The 17720-nt window shown below is 48.5% G+C and overlaps 1 protein-coding gene and 1 pseudogene across 1 annotated transcript; both read right to left on the reverse strand.

The window, feature by feature from the left end:
- Window positions 1-4155: 4155 nt before the first annotated feature.
- Window positions 4156-4356, reverse strand: LOC128348347 (uncharacterized; annotated as a pseudogene).
- An 892-nt stretch (window positions 4357-5248) lies between these two features.
- On the reverse strand, window positions 5249-5807 carry LOC128343840 (claudin-7-like). Its single transcript, XM_053293275.1, has one exon. The coding sequence runs from the start codon at window positions 5735-5737 to the stop codon at window positions 5249-5251; it is 489 nt and encodes a 162-aa protein (XP_053149250.1). The 5' UTR covers window positions 5738-5807.
- Window positions 5808-17720: the final 11913 nt, after the last annotated feature.

A 17720-nucleotide genomic window follows, 5' to 3' on the forward strand; every position in this document is an offset into this window, starting at 1 on the left:
ACTAGGGAAAATGGCGCCTAGGGCAAGCACTGAAATTGTGCCCCCCATGCCCCCCCTCCAAACATCTGACACACATCTTTCAGAAAACTTGTCTTTTACCATAATATTAGCTCACACTGCCAAAACATTGAAAACTAGCTTTCATTTCTGAACAATAATGCATTTCCCCATTAGAAGCCTCAAATATACACTTGCATAGGTGAAAAATCAAGAGAATATTAAGATGAAAGCCTTGCCAGTACAAATGAACTAAAAAGGGTGGAGGGAGTTTTGCACTGCTTCTGAAGTTCTGCAGAAGTGGTTTCCCACCCCTGAATCTGCTATTGCACTACAACTCCCATCATCCACTGTCTTTTGCCATTGTGTTTGGGGATAATGGGAGTTGTAGTCCAACAACATCTGGGGAACAAAATTTGAGGACCCCAGTCTGGATTATAATAAATAATAATAATAATAATAATAATAATAATAATTATTATTATTATTATTATTATTATATTATTATTATATTATAATATATTATAATATTATTATAATATAATATAATAATATATATATTATTATTATTATTATTATTATTATTATTATTATTATTATTATTATTATGTTTCTTCTTAGAATGTGAGCCCTTTGGGGACAGGGTTCCATCTTATTTGTTTGTTATTTCTCTGTGTAAACTGCCCTGAGCCATTTTTGGAAGGGTGGTATAGAAATAGAATTTAATAATAATAATAATTATTATTAAATTCTATTTCTATACCACCCTTCCAAAAATGGCTCAGGGCAGTTTACACAGAGAAATAACAAACAAATAAGATGGAACCCTGTCCCCGAAGGGCTCACAATCTAAAAAGAAACATAAGATAGACACCAGCACCAGTCACTGGAGAGATTCTGTGCTGGGGGTGAATAGGGCCAGTTAGTCTCCCCCTGCTAAATAAAGAGAATCACCACGGTAAAAGGTGCCTCCTTTTTGCCCAGTTAGCAGGAGTAAGACTATCAGGAAGCTCTATGTGTGTTTCTCAATCTTTACAAATATTTAATTTAATTTAATTCAATTTAGTTATACTTTAAATCTCTCTCTCTCTCTCTCTCTCTCTCAAAACCACCACCCCCCACGGCAATTATTTATCCCCAATGTCCATTTCCAACACACGCCCCCTAGAACCAGGCATAGTGCAGACTTTAATTAAAAGGAACCAACTATTTAATTTGGAAGGGAGAAAGAAGAGGGTGTGTGTGAAAAATCTAGTTTTTAAGCTAAACACACACATCAGCGCATAACACACTGCCCCATTAATAATAAACACCAGTTACTGCTTTGGGCATCATAAATTAACAGCAGTTACAGTGATTACACAATTTTTATGATGATGAATAATTTACTCAGGAAAATAGGTCTTAAAACCCTTCAACAGCAAACAGCAAGAGAAAGGGTTAGAAACGGTTTGATTTGGATTGAGGGGGTGCGGTGAAGCATGTACACAGAAGCACTAAGTCTAAGTGGAAGTAATCTATATGATCATTTCTCCAAGACGGGCCATGCATGGCGACGTGGTGGGAAGGAGGCGATTGGCTGAGTTTGCAAGCAGAAGCACCTGATTGGGCAGTGGGGATTCCATATGCAGAGTATGCAAGCAGAAGCACCTGATTGGGCAGTGCGGATTCCATATGCAGATAGGGAGAAGGAGCCTGTGAGAGCAGAAGCACCATGGTGATTGGGCAGTGGGGATTCCCTATGCAGATAAGGAGGAGGGGCCTGTGATGGTTAAGGTAAATTGGAATGCAGCTGTTACTGGTCTGAATATGTTCTGGATATAAAAGGACAGCAGGCAGGGGTCTGCAAAAAGGCAGGTCCTGAGGGAGGAAAGGGCCCCTTCAGGAGAAGGAGGATGCCGTTGTGTGAATGAACAAAATCTGTTAACTCAGGGAGGGAGGGAGAAAAAACATGAAGGGAGGGGGAAGAAAGAGTGGAGGAGAGAGAGGGGGGGGGGAAGAAGGGAGGGCAAGGGACGGGCCTGAGCCTCTCAGCAGCCTGACAGGGGAATGAGTGGCCATGGCGGCATTGGCAGCAAGGAAGGGTCAGGGCAACCACTGCTGCTGTTTAGGGCTACTGAGGCCATTGTAAGAGGGAGGCAGGCAGGCCTGGGCCTGGATGGGCCCGGGCCTGTCAGTGGCCTGAGGGGAACAAGCGGCCATGGTGGTGGCAGCAGGGAGGAACTACCCGGTCAACCACTGCTGCTGCTCCTGAAGGGAGGAACAGGAGCGGGGATCAGGTGAGGGTGGGGAGGTCTCTCGGGATAGGGGGCTGCAGCTTGGCCAATAGGCAGCAGCAATGCTGCAGCCATGACCAAGAAGGGTGAGGAGGATGGAAGCAACGAGATGGAGGAGGAGCAGGAGTTCAGACCAGGTGAGGGTGGGAAGATCTCTGAGGTGAGGGGAGCAATCAAGTACTAATGCGCAGATGCTCTAGAGCGTGCAAGAGTTCCAGCATTGAAGCGGAGAGAAAAAATGGCGGCAGTCAGGATGCAGAGGTGGAGGGCTGGCAGGCGAAGCCCCTCCGGCCAGAAGAGGTGGGTGGACGGCGGGCGAAGTCCCGCTGGCCAGGAAGAGGAGGTGGGGGGGGAGAAATGATGGCAGTGGTGAGGAGGTGGGCAGACGGTGGGCAAAGTCCTACCAGCCAGGAGGAGAAGGTGGGAGGCGGTGGTGGGATGGCCTGGCCCTGGCCGGCCCAAAGGGGAAAGCTGCGGGGGGGAGAGCGAGCAAGTGAGCTACGGGGGGGAGGGCGAGCGAGTGAGCTGCGGGGGGAGGGCGAGCGAGCAAGCTGCGGGGGGGGAGGGCGAGCGAGTGTGCTGCGGGGGGAGGGCGAGCAAGCGAGCTGCGGGGGGATGTCACAGGCTCAGTACACAACTGCACAGATGCTCTGTGCGGGGTCAGCTAGTTATATTATTATTACATTATGATCATGAATACATACCATTCCTAAAGAAAAAGATCACAAAGTGGTTTATATAGTGAAAAGAAAGAGAAAATTGTTCCCTGCCCCAAAGGGAACATTCGCTTTGGGGCACGGAAACTTTTAGAACACAGCAGAGGTGGCTGGTATGGGTGCCACTGCAGGGGGGCGGGCGGTGGGAGGCATCTTCTACTCTAAATTACTAGTTGCTTACCTCTCCTCCAGCCGCACCTGAAAGCTGTTGTGAGCAGCAGCGCACTACCCAGCACCCGCTGCGGTGGAGGATCAGTTCCGCCACTCAGTTGGCCTCCACAAATGCATGGAGGCCAGGGGCGTAACTATAATTGAGCAAAAGGGTTCAAAGAACACGGACCCCCAGCTCCTGATGGCCCTCCAGCTCCACCCCTCCCTATTTTCTTCATTAACTCTGTCACTCTGGGGGGTGGCCAGAGAGAGGGATGAACACGGCCCCCTCTCTCCTAGCTACGCCCCTGATGGAGGCCATTTGCTGGCCACGCAAATGGCCTCTGCCAGCTGAGTGGGGGAGCCTATGCTCCACCGCAGCAGCTGCCAGGCGGTGCGGAACTACTCACAACAGCTTTCAGGTGTGGCAGGAGGAGAGGTAAGCACCTGGTAATTTAGAGTTGAAGGTACCCCCTGCCCCCATGGCACCTGCACCAGCCACCGCTGGAACAGCTACTTGAAGGGACTCTGTGCCAGGTTGGATACAGAGAGGTGCTCTCCTCCTACTAAATAGAAGAGGGGTGTCCCTTTGCCAGCCACCTAATGGTGCAGCAGGGAAATGGCTTGACTACCAAGCCAGAGGTTGCCGGTTCGAATCCCCGCTGGTATGTTTCCCAAACTATGGGAAACACCTATATCGAGCAGCAGCGATATAGGAAGGTGCTGAAAGGCATCATCTCATACTGCGCAGGAGGAGGCAATGGTAAACCCCTCCTGTATTCTACCAAAAAACCCCACAGGGCTCTGTGGGCACCAGGAGTCAACACTGACTTGAAGGCACGCTTTACCTTTGCCAGTTAGTACCATATTACATCCAACTTTGCCAGTTAGTACCACATTACATCCAAACTGAGTTTGGCTATAATATAGAACTGCAGCTTAAGACACTGGGAGTTTGTTCCACAAAGCCCCTCAGTGTATGAACTTTTTTCTCATTCTATTTTTAAACCATTTTTAAAAGGTGCACCATTTCTGGAAACACTGCAATACCAGAACAATGCTTGGTGTGGTTGGAGCAAGCTCCCAGACCAACACCCTGTTCCAAAAATCAATTTAATATGCTTAGCTCTCAATTAAAGAGCATATCAGATATTAAGCTGATAAGAACAGATTGACTTTTATTAGAGAATGTTTAACACATGGTTTACAAGAGCAGTAGTGAATAGAGTTTCCCGATAAAACACGGCCGCGTACTAACGAATGTGTGCTTGCAAAGGCAGAGAGAATACATCACTGTACGCAAGTCCCTACGGGTTTGGGTAGAGTCCGGTTAAAGGAGTTCAGTGAGCGTCCAAAAGGCCCAAGGGAGGGACGAATCCCAGCCTGACCTTGCGTGTGGCCGGCAGGGCCGTGCCAGTCTTCTTCTGCCAAGTGCAGCCTCTGGGCGTGGGTCCTTGATGGCGAAGGGTCTTCTCCAGGTCCAGGGGGTCCTCCAGGGGCGTTGTCAGCAGGAGTTCCTGGCGTGGTCAGCCGCTGTGCTGGCATGGTCCGTTTAGCATGCAGATATGCTATGGATCACGTTCCCGAAGCGGGAGGTTACATACATACGTACATACATACATGCAGGTCAAGACAGCCATAAGAAAATAAGTGTCCATCTGAGATAGTCGCGAGCTGCAAAGCATCGCAAATGTATGTTAAGTCCTCCTTCGGTTCTGCGTGTATGTGGATCTGGACAGAGTCCAGGATAGAGTCCAAGCCAGGAGAGCGGGGGAACCCGGTCTCAACTTGTGGGTGGGGGGTGGCACATCGTCCGGGGTATCCTCTGGGGGTCTTCAGGTGGTCTGGCATCCTCTTCTGGTGCTTCTTCACGAGATACAATGGCTGTGTCAACTACTGAAGGACCTAGGTACAGATGTACCACAGCCCATACCAGTGTATGAAGACAACCAAAGCTGCATTCAACTCTCCAAACAAGAAGATGTAAAGAGGAGTACCAGACATATTGATGTGAAGTACCATGTAGTGAGAAGTCTGCAGAAAGATGGACTAATCAAGTTGCTCTACTGCCCGACAAATGAAATGCTCGCAGACTTACTCACTAAGCCACTACCAAGACCCTGCTTTGAAATTCATGGGGGTCAGGGGGTTGTAGAAGTCTTGCACAATCTGGTTCCCGTACCACGAGCAAGCGATCAGCGAAGCCAGACCCGCAATGAGGAAGATGATGCCCCCCGTCATGGCAATCCGAGCCTTCTTGGTCTTGTCGTCGCCTCCGCAGTGGGTGCACTTCATCCCCATGGTGGCAATGCAGATGCCGATCACGCCCAGCACGATGGAGACCACCATCAGGGCCCGCGTGGCTTGGAGGGAGGCTTTGAGACTCAGCACCGAGTCGTAGACCTTGCACTGGATCTGGCCGGTGCTCTGCCAAGCGCAGGTCATCCAGAGGCCCTGGTAGACGGCCACGGCGGTGATGATGTTGCCGTCGGCGTAGGAGGACATTTGCCACTGGGGCAGGATGGTGGCCACGATGGTGGCGATCCAGCCCAGCAGGGCCAGCGCGAAGCCCAGCAGTTGCAAGCCTGAGTTGGCCATGGCGGAGGAAAGAGGGAGGAGGAGGAGGAGGAGGAGAAAAGGCCGACTCGACGACGGAGCAGGAGCGAAGGCGCCGCTGATAAGAACAGACACTACACATGATCTTAGCCATTAGGCCGAGAAGCAATAACTGCTACTTTCCAAAACCCACCTACCATAGTTTTTCTGCAGCCTTTGATGTCATGGTGAACCCAAAACACATGTTCCCTGTGAGTGCCCCTCTCTATGCACCCCTCTCTCCACTTATCTGGATATTCTGGCTAACCCCACTTGAAGTTCCAGAACGCTTCCCCTCACTGACTTTATTTCCCCCCAGAAATGCCTCATCTCCTTATTTGCATACGCTAATTACCCAGACGGCCTGGCATCAAGGTAGCTGCAGTCCCCCCAGTGGCCATCAGGACCTGCTCTTTTTCTTTCCTAGACGGAAAGAAGGAGCATCCCTTTGAAGCTTTCCCAGACAGCCAGAGGCGTATCTAGGGAAAATAGCACCTAGGGCAAGCACTGAAATTGCACCCCCTGTCCAAACATCTGACACCCATCTTTCAGATAATTTTACCATAATATCAGCTCAAAAATACAAGTCAAGCTCGTTAATCTTTTAATATTTCAAAAACTATTTAGCAATGGACATAGCCAGACCAAAAATTGCTGGAAAACTACAAATTTCAGTATGTTGGGGCTCATTAAATACCCAAATGTTATGTGGAGGTGTACTTGGAAAACTAAATAGAAGTACCTGTCAAATTCTTTACTACATTGTAGCATCACTACTGCATAAGTTTTAAAAATAAATTGAGAATTTGACTTTTCCCAAAAACTGAAAATAATTACAGGATATGCAGAGTAAACTGTGTCACTGTTTGGAATATATTCTAGTATTTCAAAAAGACAGTTAAAATGAGAGAAAGAGAGCAAGAAACTCCCAGTGGGCCTTAATACGAAGGATTTCACACTGATTCAAAGACAAACTCACCATTAATAGCCATGTTATTAAGACATCACATTTAACTCACTTATCACAAGAAGCAAAGTAAGAGCAAATGAATACAATCCTAGTTCATAAGCTTCAGGTCAGTATTCACAAGCCCTGATTCTCTGTTCGTAGTGCCAAATTGAATATGTGTATAGTGACTTATATTAATTTATTTTTTTTAAAAAAATACCTGTAGCCCATTTGGGGGGCTTCCTAAAGGCCATGGGGGTGGGTCTGCAAAGGTTCCCCCTCCCCCATTGGCCTCTAGGGCCTCAGAGGGACCATTAGCGCATGTGTGGTGGCCATTTTTAAAAAAATTAAAAAAATGGCTGCTGAAAACAAAATGGCCACAGTGCATGCTCAAATGGCCTCTGTGAGGCCTGGCATGGCCTAGGGCCTCACAGAGGCCATTTGAGCATGCACGGTGGCCATTTTGTTATTGGCAGCCATTTAAAAAATAATAATTTCAAAAAATGGCGCCCCCTTCAAGTGGCGCCCAGGGCATGTGCCCTGCCTGCCCCACCCTAGATACGCCCCTGGAAGGGCTACTACCCAGCACTCTGTGCACGCCTTCCAAGATGGCACAGAGGCTCAAGCGGGCAGCACAGAACAGTGAGAACGGTCACCTCTGCATGGTGCCAGGGGGGAGGAAGAAACTAGCACCAGTTTCATCCCCATGTTGGGGCTGGAGACGACTAGTAGAAGTAGTAATCTTTCTGATAATTGCCACTGAAGAAGACTGAGTCTAGTTGAAATGCATTTGGCAAAATTACAAGACTGATCAGATATTGGCAATCCTATGAAGTGGTGAAGCAGGGAAATGCTTGACTAACAAGCAAAAGGTTACCGGTTCGAATCCCCGCTCATACTATATTGGGTAGCATCATCTCATACTGTGCGGGAGGAGGCAATGGTAAACCCCTCCTGTATTCTACCAAAGAAAACCACAGGGCTCTGTGAGCGCCAGGAGTCAAAATCGACTTGACAGTACACTTTACTTTTAGCTTTATGATCTGACATTTCATCTTTCAATCAAAATGTGACACTGCGGCTGGCCACATGGGAAAATTTATCTACATTTCTCCCATTCATCATCATCAAGACATTTTGGAAAAGAATTATTGGTTTTAATCTTTTCAGTCAGACACACAGATACTGTTTTATCTAATCTATCTATCTATCTACTGTATCTATCTAATTTGTATGCTGCCCATCTCTGGGTGGCTTGCAACAATATAATAACAAGCCAGAACACAAAATTAAAAACCTTAAAACAATTTAAAACCACAAGTAAATTAAAAAGCTTGGGTGAAAAGAGAAGTTTTTAATGACTTTTTAAAAGTTGTCATTGATGGGGAGGCTCTTATCTTGGCAGGGAGCGCATTCCAGAGTGTTAGGGCAGCAACAGAGAAGGCCCGTCTCTGCATAGCTACCAGAAGAACTGGTGTCAGCTGCAGGCCGACCTCTCCGGATGATCTCAGTGGACAATGGGGCTCATGGAGAAGTATACGTTCTCTTAGATACCCAGGGCCTGAACTGTTTAGGGCTTAGATCTCACTTTAATGAGATCTTATTGACAATCTTTCACAAATGTTATTGTGATATAACATTTTGTGAAGCGGTTGGGTAGGCGACTAGAGTGCAAGTAGAGGAGAACTTGGTTCGAATCTGACAGGATACAGCATGTGACCCATTTGAAGAGTTATGCGGTCGCAGTGCGTGCGGCAAAAAAGAGCTTTTGGTCTGCGCACATTGTGGCTGGAGGTTTACGCTCAGCAGAGCTATCTCGGGTTGTGAGGAGTTTGATTTCTGCTCCTTCTACCTCAAATCAGCCCCCAGGGTCATTCTGCTGTGATGCCTTTAATGGTTTTTTTGCGAACAAGACCTCCTATATTAAAGCCGACTTGGACTCCACTGTTTTTACAGGGTCTATATGGAGAAGGTGTCCAGCAATCCCGCTTGCAGTATTAGATTGGATCAGTTTCAATCTGTGACTCCTGAGGATGTGGACAAGCTGCTTGGGGCAGTGCGGCCTACCACCTGTTCTCTGAATCCTTGCCCGACTTGGCTGCTTCTCCCTAGCAGGGAGATTGTTGGAGATGGCCTAGTTAATATCATAAATGCATCGCTGAGGGAGGGTAGAGTGCCCCCCTCCTTGTTTGAAGGAGGCATTGGTTAGACCACTCCTAAAGAAGCCTTCCCTGGACCCCTTAGCGCTGGACAGTTACAGGCCAATCTCCAATCTCCCTTGGTTGGGCAAGGTGATTGAGAGGGCGGTGGCCAACCAGCTCCAGGCAGTCTTGGAGGAAACTAATTATCTAGACCCATTTCAAACTGGCTTTAGGGCTGGCTATGGGGTTGAGACAGCCTTGGTCGGCCTGATGGATTACCTTTACCGGGGAATCAACAGATGGAGAGTGACTCTGCTGGTTCTTCTGGATCTCTTGGCGGCGTTTGATACCATCAACCATGATATCCTTCTGGATCACCTGGGGGAGTTGGGGATAGGCGGCACTGCCTTGCAGTGGTTCCGCTCCTATCTCTTGGCTAGATTCTAGATGGTGTAGCTTGGTGACAGTTGGTCCTCAGAACGGGAGCTTTTATATGGAGTCCCCCAGGGCTCCATTCTGTCACCAATGCTTTTTAATATCTACATGAAACCGCTGGGTGAGGTCATCAGGAGGTTTGGTGCTGGGTGTTATGCTGATGACACCCAAATCTTTACTCCTTTTCATCTTCAGGAAATGGCACTCATTCTCTAAATGCCTGCCTACAGGCAGTAATGGGCTGGATGAGGGATAACAAATTGAAGCTGAATACAAGCAAGACGGAGGTGCTCATTGTGGGGGCTCAGAATCTGAGGGGTGAGTTAGATCTTCCTGTGCTGGATGGGATTACACTCCCCCAAAAGGAGTAGGTGCACAGCTTGGGAGTACTCCTGGACCAAGGCCTCACCCTGGTATCCCAGGTGGAGGCCATGGCCAGGAGTGATTTCTGTCAGCTTTGGCTGATTCGACAGCTGTGCCCATTCCTTGAAGAGGATGACCTCAAAACAGTTGTGCATCAGCTGATGCACCTCCCAGCTCGACTACTGCAATGCACTTTACATGGGGCTGCCTTTGTATGTAGTCCGGAAACTTCAGTTAGTTCAGATGTAGTGGCCAGGTTGGTCTCTGGGGCAACCCGGAGAGACCATATGATGCCTGTTTTGAAACAGTTACAATGGCTGCCGATATGTTTCCGGGCAAAATACAAAGTGCTGGTTATTACCTTTAAAGCCCTGAACGGCTTAGGTCCGAGTTATCTAAGAGAGCACCTTCTTCTACATGATCCCCACTGTACGTTAAGGTCATCTGAGGAGGTCTGTCTTCAGTTGCCACCGGTTCGTCTGGTGGCGACGCAGAGGCGGGCCTTCTCTGTAGCTGCTCCTGGGCTGTGGAATGCACTCCCGGCAGAAATTCGTAATTTGAGATCATTGCTGTCCTTCAGGAGAGCCCTTAAAACCTATCTGTTTGGCCTGGCCTTCCAGGGTTTTAAATGATTAACTGTTTTACATTGTTGCCCTGATTTCCAGGGTTTTTAGCTGTTTAATTGGTTTAATTGTGTTTTAATAGTTTGATTTTAATTGTTAACTTGTTTTAATTGTTTTTATCATGCTGTAAACTGCCCTGAGCCATTTTGGAAGGGTGGTGTACAAATCTAATAAATAAATAAATAGATAGATAGATAGATAGCAATAAATAAATAAATAAATAAAATAGATGTATTTTATTGATTTGGATTTATTATATTTGATGTAGTCCGGATATTTATTTATTTCATTATATAATAAATCTCTGTCTCTAGGCGGTTTACAGCATAAAACAAATCAAGACTAAAACAAAGCAACAATTTAACCGTTAAAACATAAGACCAGATTAAAATATCCATAAAATCACCAATTACCTAATAAACTTGGCTGAAGAGAAAGGAGTTGACATCGACTCGACTGCACCACCTTTCCTTTCCTTTACTGAATGTTTGTATAGCACTTTTGGGGGATCAAAGGAACATAGGAAACTGCCTTATCCCAAGTCAGACCGCTGGCTGATCTACCTCAGTAAGTAAGTAAGTAAGTAAAACTTTATTTTGGTTGTAGACCAGCAATACAACAAATAATCCTATATAATAAGATCCTTGGTGTCTGCGTCCATGTCTCTGACGATGGTTGGTGTCTGCGTCCGTGTCTCTGACGGGTGTTCTGGGCATGCATGGTGCGCGTGCGCAGACAGCCGAGGGGGACACGGATGCAGACACCGGCCTCCATGTTGGTCGGTTGGTCGGCCCGGCCACAGGGAGGCCAGAGACGGCGGCAGGTCCAGCCCGGCTGCAGGGAGGCCAGAGGCGGCGGCGGGGGGTCCAGTCCGGCTGCAGGGAGGCCAGAGGCGGCGGGTGGCGGGCCCGGCCCGGCCGCGGGGAGGCCAGAGGCAGAGGGTCCGGCCCGGCCATGGGGAGGACAGAGGCGGAGGCCGGCGGTGAAGGGACCGGCCGGGCCGCGGAGGCCAGTGGTGAAGCGGAGGCCGGCGGAAAAGGGCCCAGCCAGAGACTGGGGCGGGGGGACAGAGGCGGCGGCGGGCCCAGCCCAGCCGCGGAGGCCACAGGCGACGGCGGCCGGCCCGGCCCAGAAAGGGGAGGCCAGCGGTGGCGGGGGCCCTGGCCCGGCCGGGGAGGTCGGCAGTGACACAGAGCCTGGCGGTGGCGGGAGGGGGAATGGCGGCGGTGGGGCCCGGAGCGCACGACTCTTCTGGGTGGGGGGAGGGGGAAGGGCAAGAGGGAGTGGGGCAGGGGGAGGGGAAAGGGTGAGAGGGGGAGGGGGAAGGGCAAGAGGGAGTGGGGAGGGCAGGAGGGACTGGGGCAGGAGGCTGACAGGGAGGGGAGAGTGAGAGAGGGGGTGGGAGGGGGAGGGAGGGCAAGAGAGTGGGGTGGGAGGGAGGGAAAGAGAGGCAAGAGTGTGGGGCAGAAGGGAGGGAGGGAGTGGGGCAGGAGAGAGAAGGGAACAGCCAGCCCCAAAGAACGAGCCCATTAATATAACGGGCTAAAGAGGAGTGGGGGAGGGGGAGGGGCAAGAGAGAGTGGGGCAGGGGGAGGGGGAGGGGCAAGAGGGAGTGGGGCAGGGGGAGGTGGAGGGGCAAGAGGGAGTGGGGGAAGGGCAAGGGCAAGAGGGAGTGGGGGAGGGGGAGGGGAAAGGGCAAGAGGGAGTGGGTCAGGGGGAGGTGGAAGGACAAGAGGGAGTGGGTCTGGGGGGAGGGGGAAAGGCAAGAGGGAGTGGCACAGGGGGGAGGAGGAAGGGCAAGAGCGAGTGGGGCAGGGGGAGGGAGAAGAGCAAGAGGGAGTGGGCCAGGGAGGAGGGGGAAGGGCAAGAGGGAGTGGGGCAGGGGGAGGGGGAGGGCAAGAGGAAGTGGGGCAGGGGGAGGGGGAAGGGCAGGGCAAGAGGGAGTGGGGCAGTGGGAGGGCAGGAGGGACTGGGGCAGGTGGCTGACAGGGAGGGGAGGGTGAGAGAGAGGGGTGGGAGGGGGAGGGAGGGCAAGAGGGAGTGGGGTGGGAGGGAGGGGAAGAGAGGCAAGAGTGTGGAGCAGAAGGGAGGGAGGGAGAGTGGGGCAGTACTCTCGGAAAAGGGCCCCCACTCCCGGCCAGAGGAGGCGGTGGGCCCGGCCGGGTGGAGGAGGACGCGGTGTGGCCGAGGCGGCGGCGGAGCTGCGGCCTCGGCCAGAGGAGGCAGAATTAGCTGGCCCCAAAGGTCTACTAGCACCCGTTAATTTAACGGGCTTAAAGTTACTAGTAAAACAAATAAAAAGAATAAGATAATCATATAAAATCAGTCTACATTAATACGCATTTGGCATATTATATAGCAATATTTGGCCACAATATGGATGACATCCGGGTTAAGGTTAGTAAGCAAATAGTTTAAATAAAAATCATCTCCACGACCTGGAAAATTGATAGAAAGTGGGGCAATTAATTGGCATCTTATGTTCCTGTAATAATCACAATACAGGAGAACATGAGCAGTTGTTTCAACGTTACCAGATCCACAGGGGCATAATCTTAATGTTAGTTAGTTAGTTAGTTCTTTTATTGCAGCCGTAGGCCAAACAGAAACAAAAGTGGCAATAACAACCATTCAGAATTACAGTAAATAGAGTAAATATAACAATACATATACAGATAAACTAAAACTACCATATAATCAAACCTGTAAAAGACCATGGCAGGATGTCTGTCTCATCGCCCCATGAATACATTTTGCTACCACTTTGGTGACTTCATCGTTAGTATCAGCCAAGCAGTAGTTAAGATAGAAGGAATCAGGCCTACCAGGGAATTGCTCTAGTAATGGATACAGTAATTCACTCCTAGAATCACGATAAAGGGAGCAGTATAGAAAAGTATGAGTGACTGTTTCCAGGCTACCCTCCCCACATGGACATAACCCCGAAACAGGAGGTTCTTTAGAGAACCTCCTTTGGAGCAAAGCTGAAGGTAGTACATTCAGCCTGGCCCTAGCAAAGGCTGACCTAAATTTAGCAAAACGAAGAGTGGTTAGATATTTAGCAGCCTGGTTCCCAGCTGGAAAGGAAATACCAAGATATAAAGGGGAACAACATTTATTTCCAAGGTCAACTAGGCGTTGGCACTCAATGTCCTTTAGATGCTGAATGACAATATAGCCTTCACCTTTGCAAATCCCAGGGAGAAAATGTAGGAGGGACAAAGCCCCATGCCCAACATTTTATTGGTGACAATGGACAACCATGGGTTAGGGAAGGTGTATCTTCACATATAGTGGACATATGAAGGTCGCTGAGGGTCCAAACAGAGTTTAAGCCAGCGTTTCAATGAGGCCTCCCAAGCTAAACAGGAGCCTCAAAAAAAAATTAGACTCATCATGTCTCCCCCCTCCCTCCCATGCATACCTGTGGGATCTTGTAGATGCTTGACATGGCTGAAATATGACTGGAGATGTCAGATTCGGTCCCTTCGAGAATAGCCAGTGGGTGAGTCTGCCTCCCACAGCTGTAGTTTGGAATATTCTGCTGCCCAGGTGACAACAGGTCTGCCACGGCATCAGATGTCATCCAGATACTGAAATAGTTCTCGTACAGATTGTAGCCCAGGGTGATGTTGGGTAAGAGTCTGTGATTCTCATTGATCTCCTGAATGGCATGTGCAAAGGACAGCATGTATCTGCTCTCAGGCGCTTCTGTTCTGCAACAAAATAGATATGCCACATTTATCATACTCCATTCAGTGTGAGAAATCCCTCCTTCTCCTGCTCAGCTAACACAGAGACTTTGAAGATAGATAGCACCTTTTTCTCCTGGGTCTTATTGGAGAAGCATTTTACTTTGGAAGCTTATTTTTTGATTAGGAACGTAGGAACATTGGAAGTTGCTTTATACAGAGTCAGATCACTGGTCCATCTAGTTCAGTATTGTCTGTATAGACTGGCAGTGGATTCTCTAAGGCTACAGGCAGGAGTCTCTCTCAATTCTATCAGGAGATGCCAGGGAGTGAACTTGGAACCTTCTGCATGCAAGCAGGCAGGTGCTCTTCCCAGAGAGGGAATATCTGTAAGGGAATATCTACTCACACATATAGTCTCCTATTCAAATGCAAACCAGGGAAGACCTTGCTTAACAAAGGGGACAATTTATGCTTGCTCTCACAAGAGCACAGCCACTTAATGGTGCAGCAGGGAAATGACTTGACTAGCAAGCCAGAGGTTGCCAGTTCGAATCCTCACTGGTATGTTTCCCGGACTATGGGAAACACCTATATCAGGCAGCAGCAATATAGGAAGATGCTGAATGGCATCATCTCATACTGCTCGGGAGGAGGCAATGGTAAACCCCTCCTGTATTCTACCAAAGAAAAATCACAGGGCTCTGTGGTCACCAGGAGTCAACACCAACTGGAAGGCACAATTTAACTTTATCACAAAACCAGCTGTCCACCCTCCTTCTTTTAGCACTGATGAACATAATTAATTAATTAATTAATTAATTAATTAATTAGATTTCTATATCGCCCTTCCAAAAATGGCTTAGGGTGGTTGTGCTGGGGGTGGATAGGGCTGGTGGATAGGGCCACTCTCCCCCTGCTAAATAAAAAAGAATCACCACATTAGAAGGTGCCTCTTTGCCAAGTTAGCAGGTTATCCCACTTTGAAGAAAGGCTGCAAGCTTTTCAGCGCTTTTCAGTGTAGCAATCTACCTTAAATGAAGTACCTCGATAGTGTTTTCATGCTTGCCCATGTCTCTTGATTTGTTTGCTTGTCAATTTTGCCTATTTGACCGATCAAAAAATAAGATAGGAAGAAAAGCCCTCCTCTTTTCATTACTTGTCAGAATAACCTGCCCTCTCCCCACAAAGGCAGCCGTATGTGACACACTGATGCCTAAGAATACAAATCAAGGGGTTTTGAGTTTTAGTGGCCTCTGCAGTGCAGACTCTTGGCAGCAAGGTGAGCGCACATGAATAAGGCATTGCTTTAGGTGATCATGTCAGGCTTTAGGACCAGGGGTTGGAGTGGGCCTGAAGAGGAGATTTTAAAATGGGCCCCTTGCTGCCTTCCTCTCCTTCTCCTGGCCCCATGTCTCTGCTGCAGAAGAACATTAAGGACACATGTAATATCGTGTAGCAACGTTATTACACAAGCCTGAAGGGTCTTCTCTGCCTGATCTGTGGTACCAAACCAGAAATGGACAACACTGTATTCCAAGTGAGGTCTGGCCAGCACGGAATATAGTGGAACAATAATGTCTTTTGATTGTTAATCCTGAGACCACACATGTGTTAATGCAGCCTAGGATTGCATTCGATCTTTTTAGCAACTGCATCACACTGCTGGCTCATGTTCAACTTGTCCACTAAAACCCCCAGATCCCTTTCATGTGTGCAATTGCTTAGCCAGGGCTCCTCCATCCTGAATATGTGCATTTGGTTTTTCTTATCTAAATGTAGGATTTTACACCTGTGTCTGTTGGACTTCATGTTTTTGCTTCTGACCCAAGATTTGAGCCTTTCCAGATCAGACTGGATTTTGATTCTGCCATCTAAGCCAGACAATTATATCCTCATGCCAAACTTCACTGCCTGAATGTACATCTTCCTCTTTCTCAGGTTACTACACACCCCTGTTGCCAGTTCGAATCCCACTGGTACTATATCGGGCAGCAGCCATATAGGAAGATGCTGAAAGGCATCATCTCACACTGCATAGGAGGAGGCAATGGTAAACCCCTCCTGTATGCTACCAAAAGAAAGCCACAGGGCTCTGTGGGTGCCAGGAGTCGAAATTGACTTGACAGCACACTTTACCTTTCGCTACAACTCAAACATGTACAATGACCTTCATGGTCTCAGACATAGTGTGGATCCAGCACACTGGCCTTTCTTGTTTCCTCTTTGCCATAGTCTGCGGCTGGTCACATTGTTGTGCAAAAAGTGGCTGTCTGTTGTTTAGATTAAAGTTGTGCCAGAAAAACCTAATTGTCCAATAATACATTATCATACTTTCTAGCGCAAAGAAACTCTCACCAATTGTAGTGTGTTAAAAGACAGGCTTTTCACTAACTGCCATCTTAGTATTCCAGCAGAACTCTAAACTTTCTGGCAAAGTTAAAAGGGGGAGGGATAGGGACAATGATTGACAAGGCACAGGAACATAGGAAGCTGCTTCATACTGAGTCAGACCCTTGGCCCATCTAACTCAGTACCATCTACACTGACTGGCAGCAGCTCCCCAAGGTTTCAGATGGGCATTTCCCAGCCCTAACTGGAAATACTGCCAGGGATTGAACCTGACCTAGGATCTTCTGTATACAAAGCAAATGCTCTACCACTGAGCTATGGACCTGTGTTTTTTTGCAAGTTTTTGTATTGGTCCACCTAGCACAGTATTGTCCACGCTGACTGGCAGTGGCTTTCCAAGCAGGAATCTTTCCCAGCCTGACCTGGAGATGCCAGGATCGACCCCTCTACATCTTAAGTTATTGCAATTGTCCCCAAATAGTAACTGTTGGAGATGTAGTAATCCGCATGCCAATCTAACACACCTATTCTGGGACTGTTCTGTAGTGCAAGGCTTCTGGAGGGAGGTTATTATGCGAATTAACCTTGTGCTGGACTCATCCCCTGCACTGAAGGACCATCATGTAGTGTTGGGATTTATCCCTACTGACCGGGGACTAAAACTCAGTTCTAAACAATGGTTGTGGCTGAGCCTGCTGGTCGCCAAGAGGTTAATATCAAGGCAGTGGAAATCTCCCAATCCCCCTAGGTGTGAGGACTGGGTACAGGACCTGCTTATTATTATTTATTATTCACATTTTATATCCCACTCTTCCTCCAAGGAGCACAGAGCGGTGTACTCCATGCTTTCTCTTCACAACAACCCTGTGAAGTAGGTTAGGCTGAGAGAGAAGTGACTGGCCCAGAGTCACCCAGCTAGTTTCATGGCTGAATGGGGATTTGAACTCGGGTCTCCCCGGTCCTAGTCCAGCACTCTAACCACTACACCACGCTGGCTCCTTGAACTGGCGGCACATGAAAAACAGGCCCTCTTAAAAGTAAATAAATCAGATAAATGGTTAGAAATCTGGGACAACTTCCTTGAACTATTCTTAGAACAGAAACCCCCCTGATCCATCCACACCTACTAGTGCAATGCTGAGTATCCCTTGGCCTCATCCCCCCTTTTTTTCCTGCTTTCTTTCTCCCTCTTTCTCTTTCCTTCTCTCCTCTCTTTCCTCTTCTCCCTCCAACCAGTGCTGAGAGGCGAAAGGGAGAGTTGGGCTCAGGCGGTGGGGGGGGGAACTGGGAAAGGCGTTGCAAAATGCAAAATGTCAAAAAACATTCAATTAAGAAAAAGAAAAAGAAAAAAAATCTGGGACCTTCTTCTGCATGCAGTGCAGATGCTGCACCACTGAGCTAGCCCTCCCTGTCCCTGAATATCAAGCTGCC

The sequence above is a fragment of the Hemicordylus capensis genome, chromosome 2, assembly GCF_027244095.1.
Source record: "Hemicordylus capensis ecotype Gifberg chromosome 2, rHemCap1.1.pri, whole genome shotgun sequence".
NCBI classification, from domain to species: domain Eukaryota; kingdom Metazoa; phylum Chordata; class Lepidosauria; order Squamata; family Cordylidae; genus Hemicordylus; species Hemicordylus capensis.

Bases quoted from the DNA above. Each gene is read 5' to 3' on its own strand.
- LOC128343840 (XM_053293275.1), bottom strand. From the start codon at position 5,737: ATGGCCAACTCAGGCTTGCAACTGCTGGGCTTCGCGCTGGCCCTGCTG.